Source organism: Curcuma longa, chromosome 14 (genome assembly GCF_044706935.1).
Source record: "Curcuma longa cultivar G26 ecotype Majalengka, Jawa Barat chromosome 14, ITB_CL_G26_1.1, whole genome shotgun sequence".
Lineage (NCBI taxonomy): Eukaryota > Viridiplantae > Streptophyta > Magnoliopsida > Zingiberales > Zingiberaceae > Curcuma > Curcuma longa.
The window spans coordinates 6727922-6748850 of record NC_133874.1 but is presented as its reverse complement, the minus strand read 5'-3'; the positions used below and the strand labels follow the sequence as shown (position 1 = coordinate 6748850).

The 20929-nt window shown below is 39.4% G+C and overlaps 4 protein-coding genes across 5 annotated transcripts; 1 reads left to right on the top strand and 3 right to left on the bottom strand.

Annotated features, from left to right (window-relative positions):
* Nucleotides 1–1078: 1078 nt before the first annotated feature.
* On the bottom strand, nt 1079–2730 carry LOC141845644 (cytochrome P450 78A11-like). Its single transcript, XM_074733702.1, is given in 2 exon segments — nt 1079–1193; nt 1195–2730. Coding segments are annotated over 2 exon segments (1650 nt in total). The 3' UTR covers nt 1079.
* A 1824-nt stretch (nt 2731–4554) lies between these two features.
* On the bottom strand, nt 4555–11126 carry LOC141845586 (vacuolar protein sorting-associated protein 29). 2 transcript variants are annotated; one of them, XM_074733647.1, is made up of 4 exons: nt 10974–11126; nt 9799–9977; nt 6957–7094; nt 4555–5070 (listed from the first exon to the last, which is right to left on the bottom strand). In XM_074733647.1, the coding sequence occupies exons 2-4, from the start codon at nt 9928–9930 to the stop codon at nt 4768–4770; spliced, it is 573 nt and encodes a 190-aa protein (XP_074589748.1). In that variant the 5' UTR covers nt 9931–9977; nt 10974–11126; the 3' UTR covers nt 4555–4767. The 2 variants fall into 2 exon arrangements, with proteins under 2 accessions (XP_074589748.1, XP_074589749.1); XM_074733648.1 differs by having other exon boundaries at nt 9799–9936.
* A 1308-nt stretch (nt 11127–12434) lies between these two features.
* Nucleotides 12435–12782, bottom strand: LOC141845218 (transcription factor ILI6-like). The gene is made up of 2 exons (XM_074733278.1): nt 12657–12782; nt 12435–12581 (listed from the first exon to the last, which is right to left on the bottom strand). The coding sequence occupies exons 1-2, from the start codon at nt 12780–12782 to the stop codon at nt 12435–12437; spliced, it is 273 nt and encodes a 90-aa protein (XP_074589379.1).
* A 2884-nt stretch (nt 12783–15666) lies between these two features.
* On the top strand, nt 15667–20895 carry LOC141845269 (protein BOBBER 1-like). Its single transcript, XM_074733331.1, has 6 exons — nt 15667–16163; nt 18683–18855; nt 18956–19004; nt 19081–19247; nt 20364–20447; nt 20567–20895. The coding sequence occupies exons 1-6, from the start codon at nt 15773–15775 to the stop codon at nt 20603–20605; spliced, it is 903 nt and encodes a 300-aa protein (XP_074589432.1). The 5' UTR covers nt 15667–15772; the 3' UTR covers nt 20606–20895.
* Nucleotides 20896–20929: the final 34 nt, after the last annotated feature.

Sequence of the window (20929 nt, the reverse complement as noted above, 5' to 3'; positions counted from 1 at the left end):
CCGGCGCCCTGCTCCTACACTCCTACGCCTCCCTCCCAGTTCGCCTCCCTGTCCTATTCACGTAGACCGTCTGCGACCTATCGAGCAGCACGCAAGTCGGCCATGGCTACGGCCGAGCTGACGAGACACGGCCGCCGTACGTTCTGAGTGACCTCTCTTCCGCCCAAAGACCGGCCGGACGCAGGCCGTCAGTCTCCCTCTCTCTCCTCTCTCCGACTCGAGCAAATGCGGAGCGGCCACGCGTCAGCGGCGGCTTGGCTCAGGCGTTAATGACTGCTCGGGGCCAGTCGACGCAGCAGCGCAGTCAATGAGGCCCTATCCCGAGGCCGACGACCACCGGTCTCTCCCCTGTTCCCACGTACTCGATTGGGGTCTCACGTCTAATCATTGCGCCAGCAGCGGCAGGCGGCGGCAGCAGCAGCTCACCTCCGCTGTCTCTGTCCCTATTAATTTCCACAGTTCAAACTCTGCAACTGTTAATGACCATGGGCCAATGAATGCATGGATTGTTTTTTCTTTTCTTTCTTTTTTATAGATTAATAAAACATCAGTTCTAGTCGAATTTGATCGTCGATCTTCTTGTTTGCAAGATCGATAAAATATATGCTTTTACGTACTGAGTTCATATCCTTTCTTGTTCTTCATGTTTAAAGAGTTTTAATCTTAAGAAATGATTATTGTCGATAATTTCTTCTTAAAAGATTAAAATATATATATATATATATGAGAGATCGTAGCTCGACGACCAATAACTAGCTAAGCTTTTAGTATCGATCGATCGAAAGAGACAGAAAAGCTGAAAGAAGAGACAGATGAAGAACACTGTTTTAATTAAAAGATAGTTTATTTCTTAAAGACGGATCACTGAGAGAGATTCTAACTGTTCTTACACAAACGATCGAGCAAAATTTAGATGAAGAAGAAGAGAAGCTAATTCAAGACCCGGTAAATGGTCAAAATGGGAGCTTGAATGCTCTCGTTTCATCACCTAACGACCTCAATTGATGCGGCGGCAAAGGATTTTTTTAGGAAGCTACTTCGAGTGATCATCGTCTCGTCTCCTTGACTGGTCGGGGAATTTAGGACGCCGCCCCGGCGAGGTCGCCCCGGGGGAAGGCGACCGCCTCGAGAGGGGTCTTCATCTCCATGGACAGCTTCAGCACCTCCTCCAGGTCGACGGGAGCACCGTGCCGCAGGGCCCCACTCGAACGCCTGCACCAGCCGCGCCACCCACAGCGCGACGGTGGAGAGGCCCAGGTTCCTCCCGGGGCAGACGCGGCGGCCGGCGCCGAAAGGCGCGAGGCGCAGGTCGCCGCCGCGCACGTCGACGTCGACGCCGCCCTCCGCCTCCAGGAAACGCTCGGGCCAGAACGACTCGGGCCGCTCCCACACCGCCGGATCGTGGGTGATGGCCCACATGTTCACCATGGCGGTCGTCCCCGCGGGGACGACCATGCCGTTGCTCAGGTGGACGTCGTCGGTGGAGAGGCGAGCCCAGGAGAGGAGCGGGCCGGGCGGGTGGGCGCGGAGGGTCTCCTTCAGCACGGCCTGCAGGAACGGCATCCGCGCGACGTCGGCGTCGGTCGGGGTCCGGCCGCCGAGCCCCACGACGGCGTCGATCTCTCGGCGGAGCTTGGCCTGCGTCTCCGGGTGCAGCACCAGTTCCGCCATGGCCCATTCCGTCAACAGCGCCGTCGTGTCCGTTCCGCGAAAGATCATTTCCCAAAGCACGGCGATCATGTCGTCGTCGTCGAGCTTCTCGTCCCCCTCGAGGGCCAGGAGGACGTCGACGAAGTCGCCACTATCCCGGTTGAGGTTGGACCCGCGGCGGCGATGCTCGGAGATGATGCCGTGCACCAGCTCGCGGACGCGAGGCACGAGGGAGGCACAGCGGCTCTTGACGTTGTTGGGGTCGAAAAAGCTTGGCAGCCATGGGAGGTGGTCGGAAAAGTTGAAAGCGCCGAGGATTTCGAAGCACTCCCTCACTATGGCCTTGAGCGCCTCCGCCTCCGGGTCGCCGCCGGGGCGAGATACGTCGTAACGCTGGCCGAAGACGCTGCCCATGATGTTGTTGAGCGCTGCGTTCTGGAGGTGGGTGCGGAGGGCGACGCGGCCCGAGCGGCGCTGTTCAGAGGCGATGGCGGAGAGCATGGCGGCGCAGTCGGACTGGCGGCCGGGCTCGTGGGCGGCGATGCGGCGGGGGGCGAAGAGGTGGGAGGAGGCGATGCGGCGGAGGAGGCGCCAGTAGGTACCGCTGGGGGCGAAGCCGATGGCGCGGGCGAACATGAGCTCGCGGGCGGAGCGCTTGATGGGGCGGTCGGCGAAGGAGTGGTGGGAAAGGATCTCGCGGGCGAGGGCTGGGTCCGAGGAGACTACGGCCGGAGTGGAGCCGATGGAGAAGGCCATGAGGGACTTGGCCTGACTGATGGACCGCGCGAGGGCGGCGAGGGTGCGGTGGGGGAGGGGTCCGGCGAGCGCGAGGAGGGAACCGAGGACGGGTAGGCCCCGGGGTCCAGGGATGGGGACGGGACCTCGGAGGGCGCGGCCGTGCGTCCAGGCCGGGCCTCCAGCCGACAGAGCCCAGGAGAGGAGGCCGGCGGTGACAAACGCAATGAGGAGGGCGAAGAGGAGGACGGGGGCGTCGGAGTGGAGCGAGTCGACTCCGAGGTGGGCGGGGAGAGTGACGACCCACCAGAGGGAGTCAGTTGCAGAAGCAGAGCTGAGAGCCATGTCGCCGACGAGTGGTTTTCGATCGACGCCGGAGGAGGAGCACGCTCGAGGATGATGAAAAGCTCGCGGCGGACTGAGCTATTTATAGATAGACGGAGAGGAATTACACAGGAAGGTAATTAAAGAAAAATAGAAAAAAATATATATTATTAAAGAAAAAAAAGGAAAGGTGTAAAATATTAATAATAAGATTATGGAATTATGTTAAATATTTCGTTTTATTTAATATGAACATTCAATTTGTTGTCTAGATAACGGTTTACTTTTAAAGGAAAAAATAAAATAAAATAAATAAATGCTCTTGTATTTTGATAGAGCATTAAAAATTAAATTTATTGTAAGATATATTATTATAATATTATAATATTAAATTTTAAATGCAATGTTTATAGATATAATAGATTGCTTTAAAAAAAATTTATAAAATAATATTTCGTCTAATGAATATTAATGCTAACTCAATGTAGACATATAATTATTGTGATGATTGATGACAAATAAAAAAATTCTTTTTATACTTTTCATTTTTGTTCGGCCAGGGTGAGGATTGATCATTTATAATATTATTATATTAAATTTTAAATGCAATGCTTATAGATACATTTACTTTCCTAATTTTTTTAAAAAAATTTATAAAATAATATTTTATCTAATAAATATAGATGTCCATAAATAGAGTACAATGTTCAAAATGCTAACTCAATGTAGACATATAATTATTTGTGATGATTGATGATAAATAAAAAAATTATGAAAAAATAAAATAAAAGATTCTTTTTATACTTTTCATTTATGCATCCTAAGAAATTAGGATGCATGGGTTGGATTGAGATCAATCAGGTTGGACCTAGAGAGATGGAGAGGATACGGTGCTCGACACTCGAGTCTTAGATGCGTGAGAGCTTCGTTCGGATCGTATTGTGCTCGGTGCTTGATGCTCGATACTCATGTGTGTATATATATATATATATATATATATGGAGATAGTTTGGGGCTCAATACTTGAGATTCGATTGTTGCAAAAGGTTATAACGTTAAGATTTTATGAAATGAAGATAAATCATGATACCGAACGATATGAGAGAAATTAATTTCTTAAAGACATACACTTATGGAGATTCCAATGCTCTTTTGTTATAAATCTACCGTCTGAGTACCAATTCAACCACACCCATATAAGCTTGGCACTTAAGACTCAAGCTTAATCTGATGATGTTGTATTTCTGAAAGAGGTGATTGGTAATGAAGGCGATCAATAATGATGAACATTAGTAATTATAGAGAAGGGGAAATGTTTTTACTGTAAAAGGTGGAATCCGTTATCCTAAAAGAGGAAATGTTTTCGCTATTATAAGGTTACTCGGGTAAAAATTATAAAAGAAGAGTGGTAATCGAAAGACAAAAGTATTTTTTTTTTCTCCATCCTAATCATCTGATGATGACGAGCACTCAAATTTCACCATAACAATATATAAGATTTCAATCATTATCTTCTCAAGGATGTTCCTATGGATATAAGATTTCTACTGAAGGAATCATGAGGTTTGAGATGAACTCATGTGTCTTTGTGCCTTAAATCTTTTATACATTCTTCATCAAAGTAATTGAATTGAATAAGTGCAAGTAGCAAGATACATACAGAAATGTATTGAATTAAAGAAGTAAATAGTTGAACAAATCTAAATGTTGTCTTCCCTAAGAATATTCATTTTATTCTACATCTCAAAATAATAGAAGCCCTTACAGTAATGCTGAACAAGCAGTGGCAGATATCATACACGTAACAGAAAAAAAAAAACTTACAGTAAATGCATAATGTAGAAATAAGCTAAAATCTTCCAAATTACCATTATTGATATAATAATAACTCTATCCACCAAGCTCCCTGCTGAAAGAAAAGAAAGTTGAGCAGTTTAAAAGGACAAGTGGAGCTTCGTACAATCTTCAGAATACAAAATGAACTTATGAAACCAAATTGAGAAAGTTCATGTTCAAGCAAGCATTCCAGAATGGCATACTCTAGGTTTACATGAAAAATCAATGAGCAGATTGGGTAGCAGCAGTCTTTTTGAAGTCGATTTTGTCCACCTTAACCTCTCCATCAATCAGCTCATAGACATAGACCACCACGCGAAGGCCATCGATGTCCATCAGCACAAAACTCGGGTTGACATCGTAGGTAATGCTGCTATATGCACCAGTTGCGGAGCCAGGATTTATGACGACACCGCCCTCGTGCTTGTAGGCCTTGAATTGATGAGTATGTCCAGTCACAAGGATATCCACATCCAGTTGCCGCTGAAGCATGGCTAATGAATCCAAGTCACCCCATGGAACAATCTGCATGAACAAAATGCAAAATTGGAAGGGTACTACAACAATGTGGCCTATAGCCAACAAAAAATTTATGAAGCGAAAGCAATGGAACTCCATTTACATCAACTTCAGCAACTCACCACAACGAGGTTAAAAGCCTTAAATTTCTAAGTGGTAGAATGTACTAATGGGAATGAAGGTTATCCAATCCTCATGTAAAAGTGATGTCGACCCCGAATGATAAACTAACCAATAAACCCGCACTAATTCCAGGATGATATGGAAGCTTGCCTATATAACAAATTAAGCAACCTTCTAGATCTTCAGTCTAGTCTATGCCCTCTTAGATTAAATAGAAAAGCAAATGCACTTATCACTGTGATACAAACTTACCAGGAGATTTAAAAAATTTCTACCCAAGAAAACAGGTTGAGCAATGACATTCAAAACAAGTTCGAAAATTCATAATGATTGTAATCTGTAGAGTCCAAAATAATATGCATTCTAGGCTTAAAACAGATGCCCATTTTCTTTATCACTAAGAATATAGCACTCCTAGGTCCTCAATTACGCATCAAAAAGGTTGGTGTTTGGCATCTTTGAGATGGGTATTTTAATTTCATATTTGCTCTGACATTACTATAGATAACATATAGATAACGCCCACTTTGGGTTGAACTTGGGTCGGACTTGACAATTAATGCTCTTATCTAATGCATCACACTCATTTTGGTACTAGGAAGAATTGATCATCAAGATGTTTATTATATTTCAAAACTTTACTACATAGTTGTAATTCAACTACTCATAAGTTTATATTTGGAGGTAAGCACGCCAAGTAGAAGGGAGTTATAGAGTTAAAAATCATTTGAGTTGATGTGGAAATGATTTGAAGTACGCCGACACTCAACATGATACAGTACCAAAATTAATATTCATTTACTCAAACTCCAGCAAGGAACACTATTTTATTTGAAATTATGCGATAAAGATCTAGACTAACTACGATGTTAATATAGCCATAACCTAATTGTTTTGTCTCTCAGCGTTATTGGCAAAATCCTCATGCCAACTTTCCTGATGAAGAGAGAAGAAATGGGTGAGGTGAGGAAACAATAAGGTAAGGGATCATACTTCATAGCCACGCTCCCCAACACCCCACCCTAGCCTCTCACTGTTGGCCTCCTTGCAGCTCACTTACCTATCATTTTTACTAGACCCGACACGGTTCGAAACTGACAATTTGAACCGGTAATTAACTACCAGTTTGACAGTTAATTGGGCCCCTGAACTGTAACCGGCTAGGGCCGGGCTGGTTACGGTTCAGGCCCAGCTAACTGGGTCAACAGATAACCGGCCCGTTGACCTGGTTACAGGTCCAGGTCCGATTCTAACCCGGCCTGAGGTCAGGTCTAATTTCTACCCATCTATTTGCGAGATGGAGTGCTGATGCATCAAGTTACAAGGATAATGGTTGTCAATATCGTTACAGGTGTATAGCAATGACATGAGGACAACTTGGTCTAGATGGAGGTTACCTTGCTGCTAAAAAATAAAGGATAAATTAGTGATCATGCTATCTCCATTTCCTTCTCATTTTCGGACAAAATCAGGAAGAACATGTCTCATTTTGATCTTCCAACTAATCTATTCCATAATCTCTTTCCAAGCCAAGCCTTCCAAGCAAATTGCACACTTGCCTCTCCCCATATTTGGTTAACGAACTCAACTTCATCACATTGTAATGATGTTAAATGTTAAATTTAACAAATGAAATTTCAGAGAGATGTCAAACCTATGGAATCAATGCAATGAATGAATGCCTTAAAAAAAATCAAGTGGGCATATAAATTGAGCAATCAAAGAAGAATACACAAAAAGCTCCTCACTTTAACCAGAGGAAAACAAACCTGATGACCATGGCAAAGCCCAAGCTTAAATTGACCTATAGTGAGGGTCTTGTTTTCTGGATAACGAGCATCCTCATCATACTCACCTCGAGTAATATGCAAGTCTGGGCAAAGGCTTTTCAAATACTCATGAATCTCCTACAAGATGCAATTCATGAATTTTGTCAAAGTAAAGGAATGTGGACAGTGAAAATAATAATTCATATTCATAGAACTATTTTTGAGAACCAGAGTTATGAAAAAACAAATTCTTCACTAATTAATCACCCATGAAAAATTGCTGCCTATGTGTACAAGAAGAAACCAGTATAAAGAATGATATATTGCAACATAGAGTACTTGTGAACAAATTAGACAGCAACATCAGGTTATGCAAAAGCATAGAAATCAAGCTCTCAAAGAAAAAAATAAAATAAAATAAAAGCTAAGAAAAATTCTCGTTGGACATTTCACATATGTTAAACTCTTAGAATGCTCTCATGAATGCAGTGAAAATATAGTAGCTGGGTGACACTCGGAGCTTCTGGAGAGTAGCCATGCTGATGAAACAATACATTCAAAATTGCAAAAAATATTTATTTTTATCAAAATCTGCAGATGTAGCTTGTTAAGGAATTTGTTAATCCATACTGTCAAAAAAACATAACCAAGAGAAAATCCTGGCTAATATAAAATCTAAAAGTTACTTTCTCAGTTGGATAACAACTATGAGTATTGAGGTTGCTCCAGTGATAAATATTGCTTCTTCCTCTTGACTTAGTTCAATGTCCAGTATCATGACAGGCTCCCAGCTTCCATCTCACAGTTGTAGCCATGCAGAGGTTGCAACATCCTTTTCTTATCCTCCAGCCTCTCATCTTCTTGCAGCTCTGAATTCCTAAGCTTACAAAAGGCTTGTGATCTCCTTTCTCCCTGATTATGCTTGTATCTTCCGTCTTGGTGGACCAAATGCTTTAGATGCTTGCAACACTGACATTTGGCTCTTGTTTGCTTAAACCCAATTGTTTACCATTGTCTATGCATCAGGCATTGTGCTAGCTAGTGTGGGTGCCACCACACAATTTTGTTCCTTCATTGTTTTATGGGGCTGCAACCTCTTCCCATTTGTATATCTCAATGAAATACGGTGAAAGTCAACAACTTCAACCAAACTTCTCTACTTTCTTATCAGACCCTCTTCCTTGCTTGGCTCTTCTCAAAAAGAACTATCCAGGCTGTTGAGCAATTTTACTCCGGTTGTTTTCCCTTGTTTGAGCTGGCTTATGCATCCCATGGATAACGAAGGATTCGTGTTAAATGCTCCAATGCATCAGTAAAGACTCTCCTGCTGAACATGGAAGTTTTCACCTTGGGTTGTGACACATACAAGGTATTGAAGTGGAGGCTTGAATGTGGTGGTGCCCCTCAGCGAAATGGTAGTCTGGTGTGTCTCTGACTCTTTAACATACCATTATTCTGCAATCAGCTTACTCCTTCAATGAGATGATTTGCAGTTGGTGCTCAATGGTTTTTGGCGAGTAGTTAGGCTATTTCTTTTCTATCGATCTTATACTTAAATGATATCAAGTGGCAATCATTCCACATTTAGTCCCTCTAATGGCCCAGCTAGTCTATTCAGTGGAAGTTTGCATTGTCACTACGGAAGGTGCTTCTCCTTCGGCATCTCCCTCCAATGTATCCTCTAGCTCAAGAGGTTGTTGGAATTCTAAAGCAGGTGGGACTATGCTTCGTCACTGACACATTTTGTACTTTCCAGATTGGTGGTATTGCCAATTTGCTGAGTCACATGGTACATTTTGGCTCCTTCAATCTGCTGACAATGAGCTCCATGGCACTCTGTTCCTCAACTGAAAGTATCTTCTCCAGGTTCAATTGCACCAACCTGCAGGATTCATTTTATTGTCACCACAGCTGTTTCCTCAACTGCAATTCCTACCTACTCTGTTGTTGGGTGTATAACTCCTTGTCATTTGGATGATGTCCCTTTCTCTGTGAATTATGGTTGCAGTTGGGAACCTTCCATTCTCGGTTTATTCCTTGGAGATGCCAATTGTATGGCATCAAACCCCTCCATTGCAAGTGGGGTGTTCGAGGCAAGTGGTTAAAAATCTCTATAACCTGACTTTTACGATTTGTCAATCTCCTGAATGCAGCAACTTTAGGCTTGCCCGTACTGATTCCTATCCTTCTAGACCATTCACAACTGGGCTGGATCCCACTTTCTTCTTCCCAGGATCTGTCTCCAGATCACAATGACCCATTGTTGCAGATTCATAGAGTTCTTTCCACTACTAGTGTTGGCTAATCTTATGGCCAATTCTATATAGATTCTAGATCACATTCAGTCAGAACATTGAATCATAAAATTCTAGAAACACTAGAGAAGCATAGCACTAAGCAAGTAGGTCAAGGAACAAGGACGCATGAAATGCATTATTAGCAATAACAACCAAACAGAGGTATATATTAGGAAACAAAAAAGGCTCCCAATTTAAGATAAACTGCAAAATGTAGTAATCTGCCTAATTATTATCAGTCAAACCAGATTTACATGTTAAAGTATTGACAGTATAAATTGATACATGCAAGTCGCTGAATTTTCAACTAGATATCAACATTTAAGTTATCATGCCATTATTTGGTTTCTAATCTGTCCTAGAGATAACATTGAAAACTAAGTCCCAATAACGACATCCAAAATTGGGAAGAAACAACGTGTTATGGCAAGGATTATGATGGAAATTAAACTGTAGGTAGCAGGAATTATCACATATTCACATTGATAGTGCAATGCAATCAAATAAAGTGGCAACTCATTAAAGGGGAAGGGGAACTAAAGCACCTTGATACACAGATTTCCAGTACACAAGATGTGTTGAATTTTCCCAGGCACAAGCATGGACTTAAATTTTAGGGGCAAATCTGCAGCCCGGTGAGGAATGTGGAGATCACCAATGGCTAGAACTAGCACCATTCTTCTCTGGTACAAATGACAAAATCAAAGTTCAATCATTCTAAAACCTGAAAAGTACAAGTTTAGGAAAAGTCAATCCATGCGCAAAACACTAGAACAAACCCAGCTAGAAATTCAAGTTCTCAGAAAAGCTTCAAAAACAAGTGACAATCAGACAGATTGGACCTAGCTGGAAAAACGAATAATCTTCCTCCAGAAAACCACTTCAGTAACTGCAAATTTTTACATTGTAAGCTAAGTTTCAGTAACTTCCCAAATAGTAGGAACCTAGTCTTGGGTAAAAGGATCTAATTGTTTCATGCCGAAGTGTTTGGTGTATTGCTTTGAAGTTTCAACTTATTAAATTCATACTAAAGTTAAATAAAAAAAAAAGTTCCATTGATCACGAGAAAGAGAAGAGAATTAACTGAAGCAAAAGAACAAATCAGAAGCCGAACCAATCAAGGTAATCGCAGAGTTGTCAAAGATCTCACGCTTACTTAAGCAGAATGAATTTAATTACGTAGATAGAAAAATAAAGCAGCCTATAGTTTGACTCTGATTATGCTTCCATCTTGTTGTCTCCTTAAATGAAGAAGGATAACAAGGTGACTGGAGATTTTTATTCCCCCATTTCCTTAATTTGTCAACTTGATACGATAATGACAATGCTGAAAAATCAATTTCTTAAACAGCACTCAATCCCTATCACCCAACATCCGGTCAAATTGGAACATCTGGTTATGCTGCGCCGAGTAAGCTCTGAAAGTTGTCAAGCTTTTGAGATAGCGATCAAACTCGGCCGGATCCCTGAGTTGGATTGGGATCGGCAGGACCGAACCCGATGTAGCTGATATCTCCGACATGTGCTCGAGAGCCCGCGGAAAACAGAAATTGAAACCAGAAATCGAAAAGATTTTGATGAACATAGAACAAATCAAGGGAGGAAATCGCCGAATCTTGTCAAAATCGATCGGTTTCTCGCCGATCCCGTTCGCATGCGCCAAGTAGGAGAAGATAAGGATGAGAACAAATCTATGAGATGATTAGAACAGAAAGAGAACCTGAAGGAACTCTACTGTTGATCGTCGGATTCCACTGCGAAATCCTTTCTCTTCTGCGCCGGTTGCGTAGCCGCTGATCGCCTGAGAAAGAGGGAGATCCGGCTTGGGAGCGACGAGGTGGCGGTTCGGCTTCGCGAGGAGGAAGGACTCCGGGTCGGGCAGTGGAGTAATACCTTTTTTTTTTAATATAAACAAATAAATAAATGTCCTTTTGATTTTTATCTAAATATATTAAATTATATAAAATAATATAAAACTTTTAAAAAATAATTTTATATGTTTTACACTAATCTAGCAAGCCTACAATGTTTTGGGCCGGGCTTAGCTAGGCCTGGCCCAGGTTAACCATAATTTAGGGTTCCAAGATTGAGCGAGGAATTCAAGGGTTGGATATCCAAGATTCAAAAAAAAAAAAAGGGTGTTTTACAAACAAATGATTCTATTTTATTAGTCATATTAAATATATCACATTTTATGTTCAAACACTACGATATAGTTCTAATACCTTGTGTATTTTATAATGCATGATTCATCCGTAACAGAAAATTTGGGATGTCCGAAAGTATTTTGAACATCTAAAACAGTAATAGTGTTATTTTTTTACTTACAATTAAATTATTTAAGTTTTTTCCTTTAGGATTTAGGAGTTGGGTTATAGTATTAAGCAAAAAAAAATTAGTTGTTCATGAGATGTACCAAATTGTTATCCCGCACTTCTTATCTGACACACTTGGTGAGTAACTAAATTTTTTCGTTTTGAAATTTTGTTATACTTATAATCTAACTCTTAAACCCTAAAGAAAAAATCTTAAATTGTTTAATTTAAGAATAAATAAATAAATAAAAAATAATACTATTACTGTTTCAAGTGCTCAAAACACTTTCAGACGTCTCTGAATCTTCTATGGATGAGTCACGCACTATAAGATGTGCAAAGTATCAGAATTATATATATATATATATATAACAGTCCTATACACTCTGTTACTACAGAATTAAAAAATATATATATTATACATAATTTTATTTTATATTATAAAAGATAATTTCATAACTCAAATTTGTAATCGTTAGATCATACAATAATAATTTTATCATTGTACTAAAACTCTCTTTCTCCATGTAACTCTTTTCAAAATGATGACTAATATGGCGAAGAGTGTTGGCATTACATGACCTAGTATAGTCAAAACTCAAACTGAACTAACAATCAAAGTCAAGATGAGATCAAGTCAAATTGAACTCGAATCTGGTCAAACCAACTTAAGCCAAGTTCGGGTCCAATCAAACCTATTTGACCAAGTTGAGTTCCTCTTATGACTAGATATCGCAGTTAGTAGCTAGACTTGTATAGCCGCTTTCAGTATGATCCTTGATTCAACAAAGCATTTTAAGATAGAAAGTTGAGAGTACAAGCTATCAAAAACTTGTAGTACTAGCAAATTAATTAACACTGAAGCATCACATGAGCAAGCTCCTAATGATGGCGGCTTGGTCGCCACTGGTTTCCTCGAGCAACTCCGATAGCCTCTCGCTCAAGTCATCGACCTCCCGGTGCAAGCTTCTAATGTAGCTGCAGGTCTCCTGCAGCACCTTTGCCGCCGATGCCTGCATCGACGACAAAACTAGAGGTTTGAGTCGCGGAAACAGACCTTATAAGCCTAGCCTCATTCATCAACTTACTCTATCGTTTCTGCGAATGCGGGCCTCGGGGAGGATTGCTTGCAGCTTGGACACCAGATCATTGATCTGTTCATCTGTGATCCTGGACGAGCTCGCTTGCCTCGATCGGCTTCTCCTCTCTGACATATTGTGGTTGTGTTTAAGGCCTAGTTAGAAGCTCAAATGAGAAGGTTAAATATATACTGAATTGAGAAGGTGCTTTAAAACTCTGAATAAAACGTTTAAACTCTTGTTTTACAGACACTTTCTTGTTATCAGATCTTTCATTCCGTAGGAACTGTAAATATCATTTGTTTTTTCTGAGCAATCAATCACAGTAGAGCACTATGGATCTACCTAACACTCGACTCTGATTTCAAATGATGCATGATGAGTACAAGAAGTAATAGAATAAGGGAAGAGGCTCATGAGGATCTAATGATGAACTGACACTGCTCCTAATAATTGAGAAAAACATAGTACTAATTAAGCTTAACTAACACTCATAAACTGTATTTAAGAAGCAATTTGCAGGAAAACAAAAAAATATATAAAGTTTTAGTTTTGTTAAGAGTTAATTAAGTGAAGTTGCTTGCATTCTGCAGGGTGCATCATGGGGCACATGATTTGGATCCAGTCGACAGCGAAGACATGGAATTAAAAGTAGTCTCGAGTTTGATTGATTCATAGTTTAATGTCCATGGAGGATCCAATGAGGCTGAGCTTCTTCCTCCTCACATGGAACCATGATATTCTATGTACTTTGAAAAGGTTAACTTGCAAAGAAGCTTTTAGTTAAGATAATTTGCATAATGAAATCATGTTAGGAATGCATTAGGCCATCACTGTGTAATCATCATCGTCATCACGGGCGGAGCCACATTATAAGTTACCCCGGCTATAGCTCGGGCGACCAACGGCGCAAAAGCTTGAATTTTTAAGAGAACGAAAAAGACAACACGGGTTGTCATGTCGACGTAGTCCACAGTCAAAGTTCAGTCAGGATAAATCACCAAAGCTGGCTCCGTCATTTATCATCGTCATCAAAATGTATTTTGCTTTTTTAAAGATCATTACTAAGTAGTGATCCAGTCCGAGATCAATGATGAAAGAACCATCAATGAGAAGGCTGGTGATGGATCAAAGGTTTTCGAGGTGGGTTTCACGGGACTAAAGATGCACTAACTTTGAACAATCTTTACGACACTCAAAGAAAGTTAGAATGAAGGTTAAGGCAAACTTTAGCATAATCACTCCGATGCTCAAGTCGGCTTTGGTGGTCGGAGAATGAGAAAGAAAAATAATAATAAAGTGGAAAAGAAGTGACTGGAATTGATGTGCACAAATTTATATCCGTGGGAGCAGATGTTTTTTTTATACTATCTTTTTGGTGAAATATGCGGCATCCATGACTCTATGTTCCCCATGTTTTAAATTGAGGGAGTGCCATGTCATTATCAATGCACATTCTCTTTACCTCGCTATCAATGTTGTCACAGATTCTCCTCATTTTTCGCTAATCGTGTTACCTCACATTCACTATGTTCCAGGCGATCTTGTCCTCTCTATTTGGGTATTAACAAGAATTGGGAGTTGGACACCAAGTGGCAGTGGTCTCAGAGTCGGGAATCAAGCACTGAGTAGCAAATGGTCCGGGAATCAAGAGTTGAGGTCCGAGTTCGAAAGAATTGAGTTTGATCCAGACCCGCACTTACATTGATTGATCTCGGACTTAGTTTGATCCGATTTATGTGCGTCTTGACCACATCTGTTTGGTCTTACCTTCTGGCTTCCATCTCCGCAAGCTCTCTGAGGTATTACCTGGCCTCGTCAGGATTCGAACTCATGCCCTCTTCTGTAAATTTGTTGTGTCGTAACCAATTCAGCTATGCCCCGGGACTAGGATTGTGCTCTCTCTCTCTTTGAAAAGGTCAATTATTTTTGTACATTTGTGATCATCACATCAAAATCCTATTTTTTTTATTATCACAAGTAAAAAACTTAAAGAGAATCTCATGGCGCCACATGATTGGACCTTTTCCCATCACATGATCGTGATCTTAATTCTTTTTAATCAACCATCAATAAGATTTTTACTTTTTTTAAAGGTCACATGGATTGTGGCTGATATCTTTGAACTCACATGTGTCATTGCATCGTTTAGTCGGGATGCTGTAGAGACGGATCTATTTTTGGGCCGTCTTGGACTCTGACTCAACTCCAAATAAGTATAGCTAAGTGGTGAATGTGCCCTAGGCATCAGATGGAGATTCATGACATCTTCAAATAGTCTCTGTCTCTTCTGTGTCTGGAGACCAAATAAGTATCTAAATTTATTTTAGCTTTAATTCTTTAGTCTCAAGATGAGAAAGTAAATCGAGAAGATATAATTGACCACGATGGAATAAGATATTTTTTTAATTTCACTCTAATTCTTAAATTTATCTTTGGTGTCATCAAAATTAGAGCAGCCATCGTAATCTAATTCTTAAATTTATCTTTGGTGTCATCAAAATTAGAGATCATTAGGCATCGTAATGCTTGAATTTGAGTTGATAGAATACACCGTCTATAAAATAATTTTCATATAATAAGGATAATAATAATTAAATCTTATTCTATTAGATAAAATAAATTATAATTTATTTTATATTATTAGATTATCTTTTATTATATTATCATATATATATATATATATATATTTATATAAATTTTATTCTATTTTATATTATTAAATAAGTCTTTTTAATTTTTATCTAGGTATTATGATTTTAATATATCATAATTTATTTTATCTTATAATTTATTTTTTTCTATTTATTAATTATCTAAATATATATTTATATCATAATTTTTTAATAGATAAAATTTTAATTTTTTTTATTTAGATTATATTTATAATTAAATAAATAGAAAAAATTATTTTTAATTTTTTTCTATAAAAAATGGAATCCACCCCTTAATATTTTAACTCTCATACAATATTGATATTCTTTCTCTCATCCGTCCTTCAAAATAAACAGGTCGCGGACGGATTTGGAATTCGTTCTTTTTCTCTCTCCAAAACCCTCTCGAATCTTCCGGTACGCTCCCGTTCTGATCTCTTCTCATCCGTATCTGTCCGAGGTTACTGCTGCATGGCGGTCGTTTCAGAGCTCGAGGAAGAGACGGAGCAGGAGGAGGTGCCTGCCTCCTCCTCGACGGCGGACGCGGACGAGGAGGCCTTGGCATCGGTTCTCGCCAAGAAGGGTCCGTTGGCCTTTCTCGCGGCCGCCATTGACCTCGTTAGGCGGCGATCGGAATTTTTTAAGGACGAGGCGGCTGCGGGAAAGGTCGTCAAAGCAGCGAACGCCGCCAAGGAGAAGGCCGATGCCGAAGAGAGTTTGAGAAAAAGGGCTTCCAGCGATGCAGCTAAGGCCCAGAAGCGTCTCGAGGAGGAGACCCGAAATACTCCGGTGAGGACGGAGGTTAAGGATCTGGAGGCGGTGGAGTCTTCTTCTAAGGCGGATGAAAAGGATGGTTCGCGGAGTAAGTGCTGCTCTTTCATTTTACATCCTTATTTTCGTAAGCTTCAGTTCTGCATACCAGGATTATTTTTTTCACTGTATTGTATGGAGATGCCGAAATTTTGCATTAACTTAGGCTGATTTTGGAATTGCGCGGTAGGGTGTGCTAAGCAAGGGACAGGCATTGATCATTTAGGATTGGCCTGCTGTCGCCGATTTGAATGTTTAGGATCGGTGATCATTCATATTTTTAGTTGGATGTAGTAAAGTGTTTTTTGATTATTCATAGTTTAAGTTGAATGTTTAAGAGCGTCAAATGATATATGTGATCCTAAAGTACTTTTAAAATTTAAAAGAAAATTTTACAAAACGGCGATCATATTTGCTATATTATATGGAGTTGAATATTGGACTATGATTTGAGTACATGAACAAAAAATAAAAATTACGGAGATGAGGATGTTAAGGTGGATGTACGGACATACAACGATGAATAGGATAAGTAATGAAAATATTAGAAAGAAAGTGGGGATTGCATTAATTAAAGGAAAACTTCTAGAGATACGTTTAAGATGGTATAAACATGTATTTAGATGATCAATAAATGCTTCAGTTAGACGATGTGAAACTATGATAAATGTACACATCAAACGAGAAAGAGGTAGATAAAAAAAGACTTGATTAGCAATAATAAAATAAGATAAAATTTATTTAAATATAATTAATAATATAATAGAAGAATAGAGCTTAATGACATAAAAGAATTCATATAGTAGACCCCACCTAGTGGGATAATATTTGGTTGTTGTTGGCTTCCATATAACATCATTGTGCTTTAGTGAAAATTGCAAAATTAGTTGCTTTTGCTAGAACTAGTGCGTCCTTTCTTATTGTCACCGTTGACAATAGAGTTTGAAGTTTGCTCACTGATTTTGAATTCCAACTCCACCTCTTTTGTAAGAAGTTGTTGACTCGGAATGATAAATGACTTCGATTTATACCTTATATTGACAAGAAGTGGAGATTTTGACATTGGAACAAGTTTTGAGATGCAAAGTTAAAAGAATAGTATTGCGGCATGATCCACGATCAATCCATGGTAGCCACCACGGTCGTGGATCATTTAGGAAGGAGAGACAGTCGTGGAGGATCAATTGGAACAAACCGCATGGACCACGGTCAGGCCATCATCCAGGGAGTCAGATTTGCTCAAGGAGCATCAACCGGAGAAAGCAGCAAGATCCACGATTAGGCCGTGGTAGCCATCACGATTGTGATCCATACTGAGTAATGACGAAATCAAGCCAAATGCACCATGGCTTGCCCACGGGCAAGCCGTGGTGCATTCCACGACCGTGGAACATCAAAGACTGCGCCCCCTTAAATTCCGTTAGCCTCCCTTTTGTTAGTCGCGCTTCTACTTTTTAGGAAATTATGTTAGGGTTGCTCTATTTTTAGGAAACTTTGTTAAAGGTCTAAAACTATAAAAGGAAGCAAGGGGCGACGACTACAAGATATCTGATGATCTGGGGATCTCTCGATCCTGTGACTCTCGATCCCGTGATAGGGATCGAGGAGGAGGCCGCATTCACGACATCAAAGGAGTTACGAAATTACTTGTATCTTTAACCTTATGAAGTAGTTTTTTTATTTTAGAATTAGGGAGCAGTCTGATGATATATTTGCATTGAACTTGTGATTTCTTTCTTTTATTAATGATATGTTCGATTCTTAATTCAGTTTTAGTGTAACTTAACAAAACGTTGATAATTGCGAATATATTAGCGTGTGTTTGTAATTATGAGAGATTAGGGAAAGGATCGAGAGTTGAATCTTAAACTCAGATCTATAGATCCGGACTTGAGTGTTTGATCACGAAAGTAGTTCAAACTCTCTCGAGGATAACATTAGTTGTCATAGAGAGTAAAAAGTCTATCCTAATTCGATTACCATGATAATAGGAGTCGTGTTAGGGCAAATACATCGATGTATTTCGAGAGGAAACATCAGTTACCGTAGGATAAACCATCTTCAAGCATAATCTAACATTAAGGTAAGAGAGGAGATTACAATTAAATTGTCAAATGTTATCATGGCGAAATCGAAACCCTAGAATTGTTTTAAGATTTAGTTTCCCTATCAACCTTTTATCTAGTTTTCTTAATTTAACTTAGTTTCTTATTACAATTATTCCTTATTTAGATTTTATCTAGATAACCTACTTTGTACGTAGATTGGTAGTCAACAATACGGTCCCAGAGGACAATAATTTTACTATTTGATGACGACCGTGTATTTGCAATTAGCATGCGTCAAATATGAAAGGGAAATATATCATAGTGTGTATGAGGTCTTGAAGTTGCAACGAAAGAGTATGTACATGTAAATTGTTGATGTATTTTGTTGCCTATATTGCTTTCTGGCTACATACCTCGGGTTTGATGTTTTTTATGTTGTTATAAGATTCTTAGTTATCAGAAGCGCTGTCTTTGTTTTTACTTGCGATCAACTTTTATGAATTTTCTGTTCCTTGTCTTGCAGGGCCAAATTCTGGAAATGGACTGGATTTAGATAACTATTCATGGATCCAATCACTTCAAGAGGTCACTGTTAACATACCAGTTCCTCAGGGAACCAAATCAAGATTTGTTACTTGTGAGATTAAGAAAACACACCTTAAGGTTGGATTAAAGGGAAAGCCTCCAGTTATTGATGTAAGTGTATATTTACTGCATTGTGTGTTTCTATGATTTAGATTATTGCTGGAAGGTCTTGTATCTCATTCATATAAATGTGTTTGGAATGTACTTCCAGGGGGAACTTTATCAGCCAGTGAAAGTAGATGACTGTTTCTGGAGCATAGGTACAATGACATTAGCACCTTTTTTGGCAAATTATAAGATTATTTTTAGATTTTAATATCTGACATTTCCTCACAGAGGATGGGAAATCCATTTCTATACTCCTAACCAAGCAAAACCAGATGGAATGGTGGAAATCTGTGGTGAAGGGTGACCCTGAAATTGATACTCAGAAAGTAGAGCCTGAGAATAGCAAGCTATCTGATTTGGACCCTGAAACTCGACAGACTGTAGAAAAGATGATGGTAAATTGCTCGTTTATGATTCATATACATAACTTGTTATGGTGAATTTTTTAATTTAGATTTACATCCTTATTATTCTTGGTCATCTGGACTAACCTGCCAAATGAAACAAGTCATAATAAAAGACAAATGAGTTTTCTCTTCATTATCACTTGTTTAATGTGATCATTTTATAATCATTGCTCTTTACTGTTGCTATATTTCATATGTATCCTTTTATCCTTTGCTTTCTGAGATGATGATAGATAAACCTTAGTTATGAAAGCTGGACCAGACCTGCCAGTCAGTCTGACAGGAAAAAAGGGCATGGGTTGTGTTTAATCCTGGTTGTTCAATTAGATTTGATATGCATTTAAGCTTATGAAAAAAATATGGTCGAACTGGCTTTTCTTAGTCAAACCGGGAGAACCAACTAGTTTTGTAAAAAAACAATGGTTTTGTTATTCTTTTAAAAAATCCTAAAATATTTATTTATCTACTCCAATATTAGATTATTATGAATTAGTTAAGATGTCTTTTTTACAATTTTGTCATAACAATAACTACAACAACAACCAACAACTAAACTTTTTCCACTAGCTGGGGTTGGCTTGACGTAACAATAACTAATCAATGAACTAGTGATTCAGAACTTTCCCTTTGATTTTCAATCCGGTATGAAATGAACACTGGTAAATTATTTATAAGAAGGCAAAAGGCTTTGGTACAGTGTCACATTTTAAATGGTTTGGCTAACCTTTACTGCATGTTATGAATTTGCAGTAATAGCTAACTTCTCTGAAGTAATTACTGTTCCTTTGTTGTTGGATTACTAATTGTTAGAATTATTATCCCCTTTCACTCCCTTTTTTTAATCAACTCCAGGAATAAGATAGTAGGAACTGTTCTTGTTCCATAAACCAAACGAAGGAATTACCATTCCATTCTTTATTTATCTCATTCCATGAACAAACATTATATTAAGCTCCGGTCAAGCAATGTTCTGTTTTCCTCCAAGAATAATGTATTTTATTGGATTTGGTACACTGATTCGATGATAGATGCAGTAAATGTTTTTACTAATTGTGATTTGGTTATATACTATGCTATACTTTATTATTATCATTATTTGTTCAGTTTGATCAGCGGCAGAAATCCATGGGTCTTCCAACAAGTGATGAAATGCAAAAGCAAGAAATCCTCAAAAAATTCATGGCTCAGGTTTTCAATACTCTTCCCTCTTCACCAACACCTTCAAATACCTCTATCATTTGACTACCACTTGTCTGCTCATGTTCTCCAGAATCTCATGAATGTTTGATTTCTTTGTGCTTGTGCAGCATCCGGAGATGGACTTTTCAGGGGCAAAAATAGCCTAATGTTGTGATAATGGCAGTAACCGAACCAAGGTTGTTCGATCCTCCTCCTCACCGCGTACAATCCTCGTTATGGAATCAAGATAAGCATGTCTTTTTATGTGTTTCTATCTCGACTGTAAAGTGCGTTATGAAGATGAACTAGTGATTCTGTTTCTACCATGCTACTCGTTTTGAACCGGTAAAATTAAAATTAAACTCGGTTCGATTCGTTCCTCTTGTAGTGACTTTAAAATTAAATTATTTATTTTTTATAGATATAAGTTAATCTATTTAATTAAATTTTATATTATTCTTCTGCAACTCTTCTGGTGTCATCTTCTTGAT

What these genes read in the sequence shown, in the direction of transcription:
- LOC141845586 (XM_074733647.1), bottom strand. Translation starts at nt 9,930, where the DNA reads ATGGTGCTAGTTCTAGCCATTGGTGATCTCCACATTCCTCACCGGGCT. An exon ending in CTGGAAATCTGTGTATCAAG is followed by an intron (nt 7,095 to 9,798) that starts GTGCTTTAGTTC and finishes TGCATCTTGTAG; the next exon opens with GAGATTCATGAGTATTTGAA. An exon ending in GGCTTTGCCATGGTCATCAG is followed by an intron (nt 5,071 to 6,956) that starts GTTTGTTTTCCT and finishes TTGTTCATGCAG; the next exon opens with ATTGTTCCATGGGGTGACTT.
- LOC141845218 (XM_074733278.1), bottom strand. Translation starts at nt 12,782, where the DNA reads ATGTCAGAGAGGAGAAGCCGATCGAGGCAAGCGAGCTCGTCCAGGATC. An exon ending in GCATTCGCAGAAACGATAGA is followed by an intron (nt 12,582 to 12,656) that starts GTAAGTTGATGA and finishes TCGTCGATGCAG; the next exon opens with GCATCGGCGGCAAAGGTGCT.
- LOC141845269 (XM_074733331.1), top strand. Translation starts at nt 15,773, where the DNA reads ATGGCGGTCGTTTCAGAGCTCGAGGAAGAGACGGAGCAGGAGGAGGTG. An exon ending in TGACTGTTTCTGGAGCATAG is followed by an intron (nt 19,005 to 19,080) that starts GTACAATGACAT and finishes ATTTCCTCACAG; the next exon opens with AGGATGGGAAATCCATTTCT. An exon ending in TCAAAAAATTCATGGCTCAG is followed by an intron (nt 20,448 to 20,566) that starts GTTTTCAATACT and finishes GTGCTTGTGCAG; the next exon opens with CATCCGGAGATGGACTTTTC.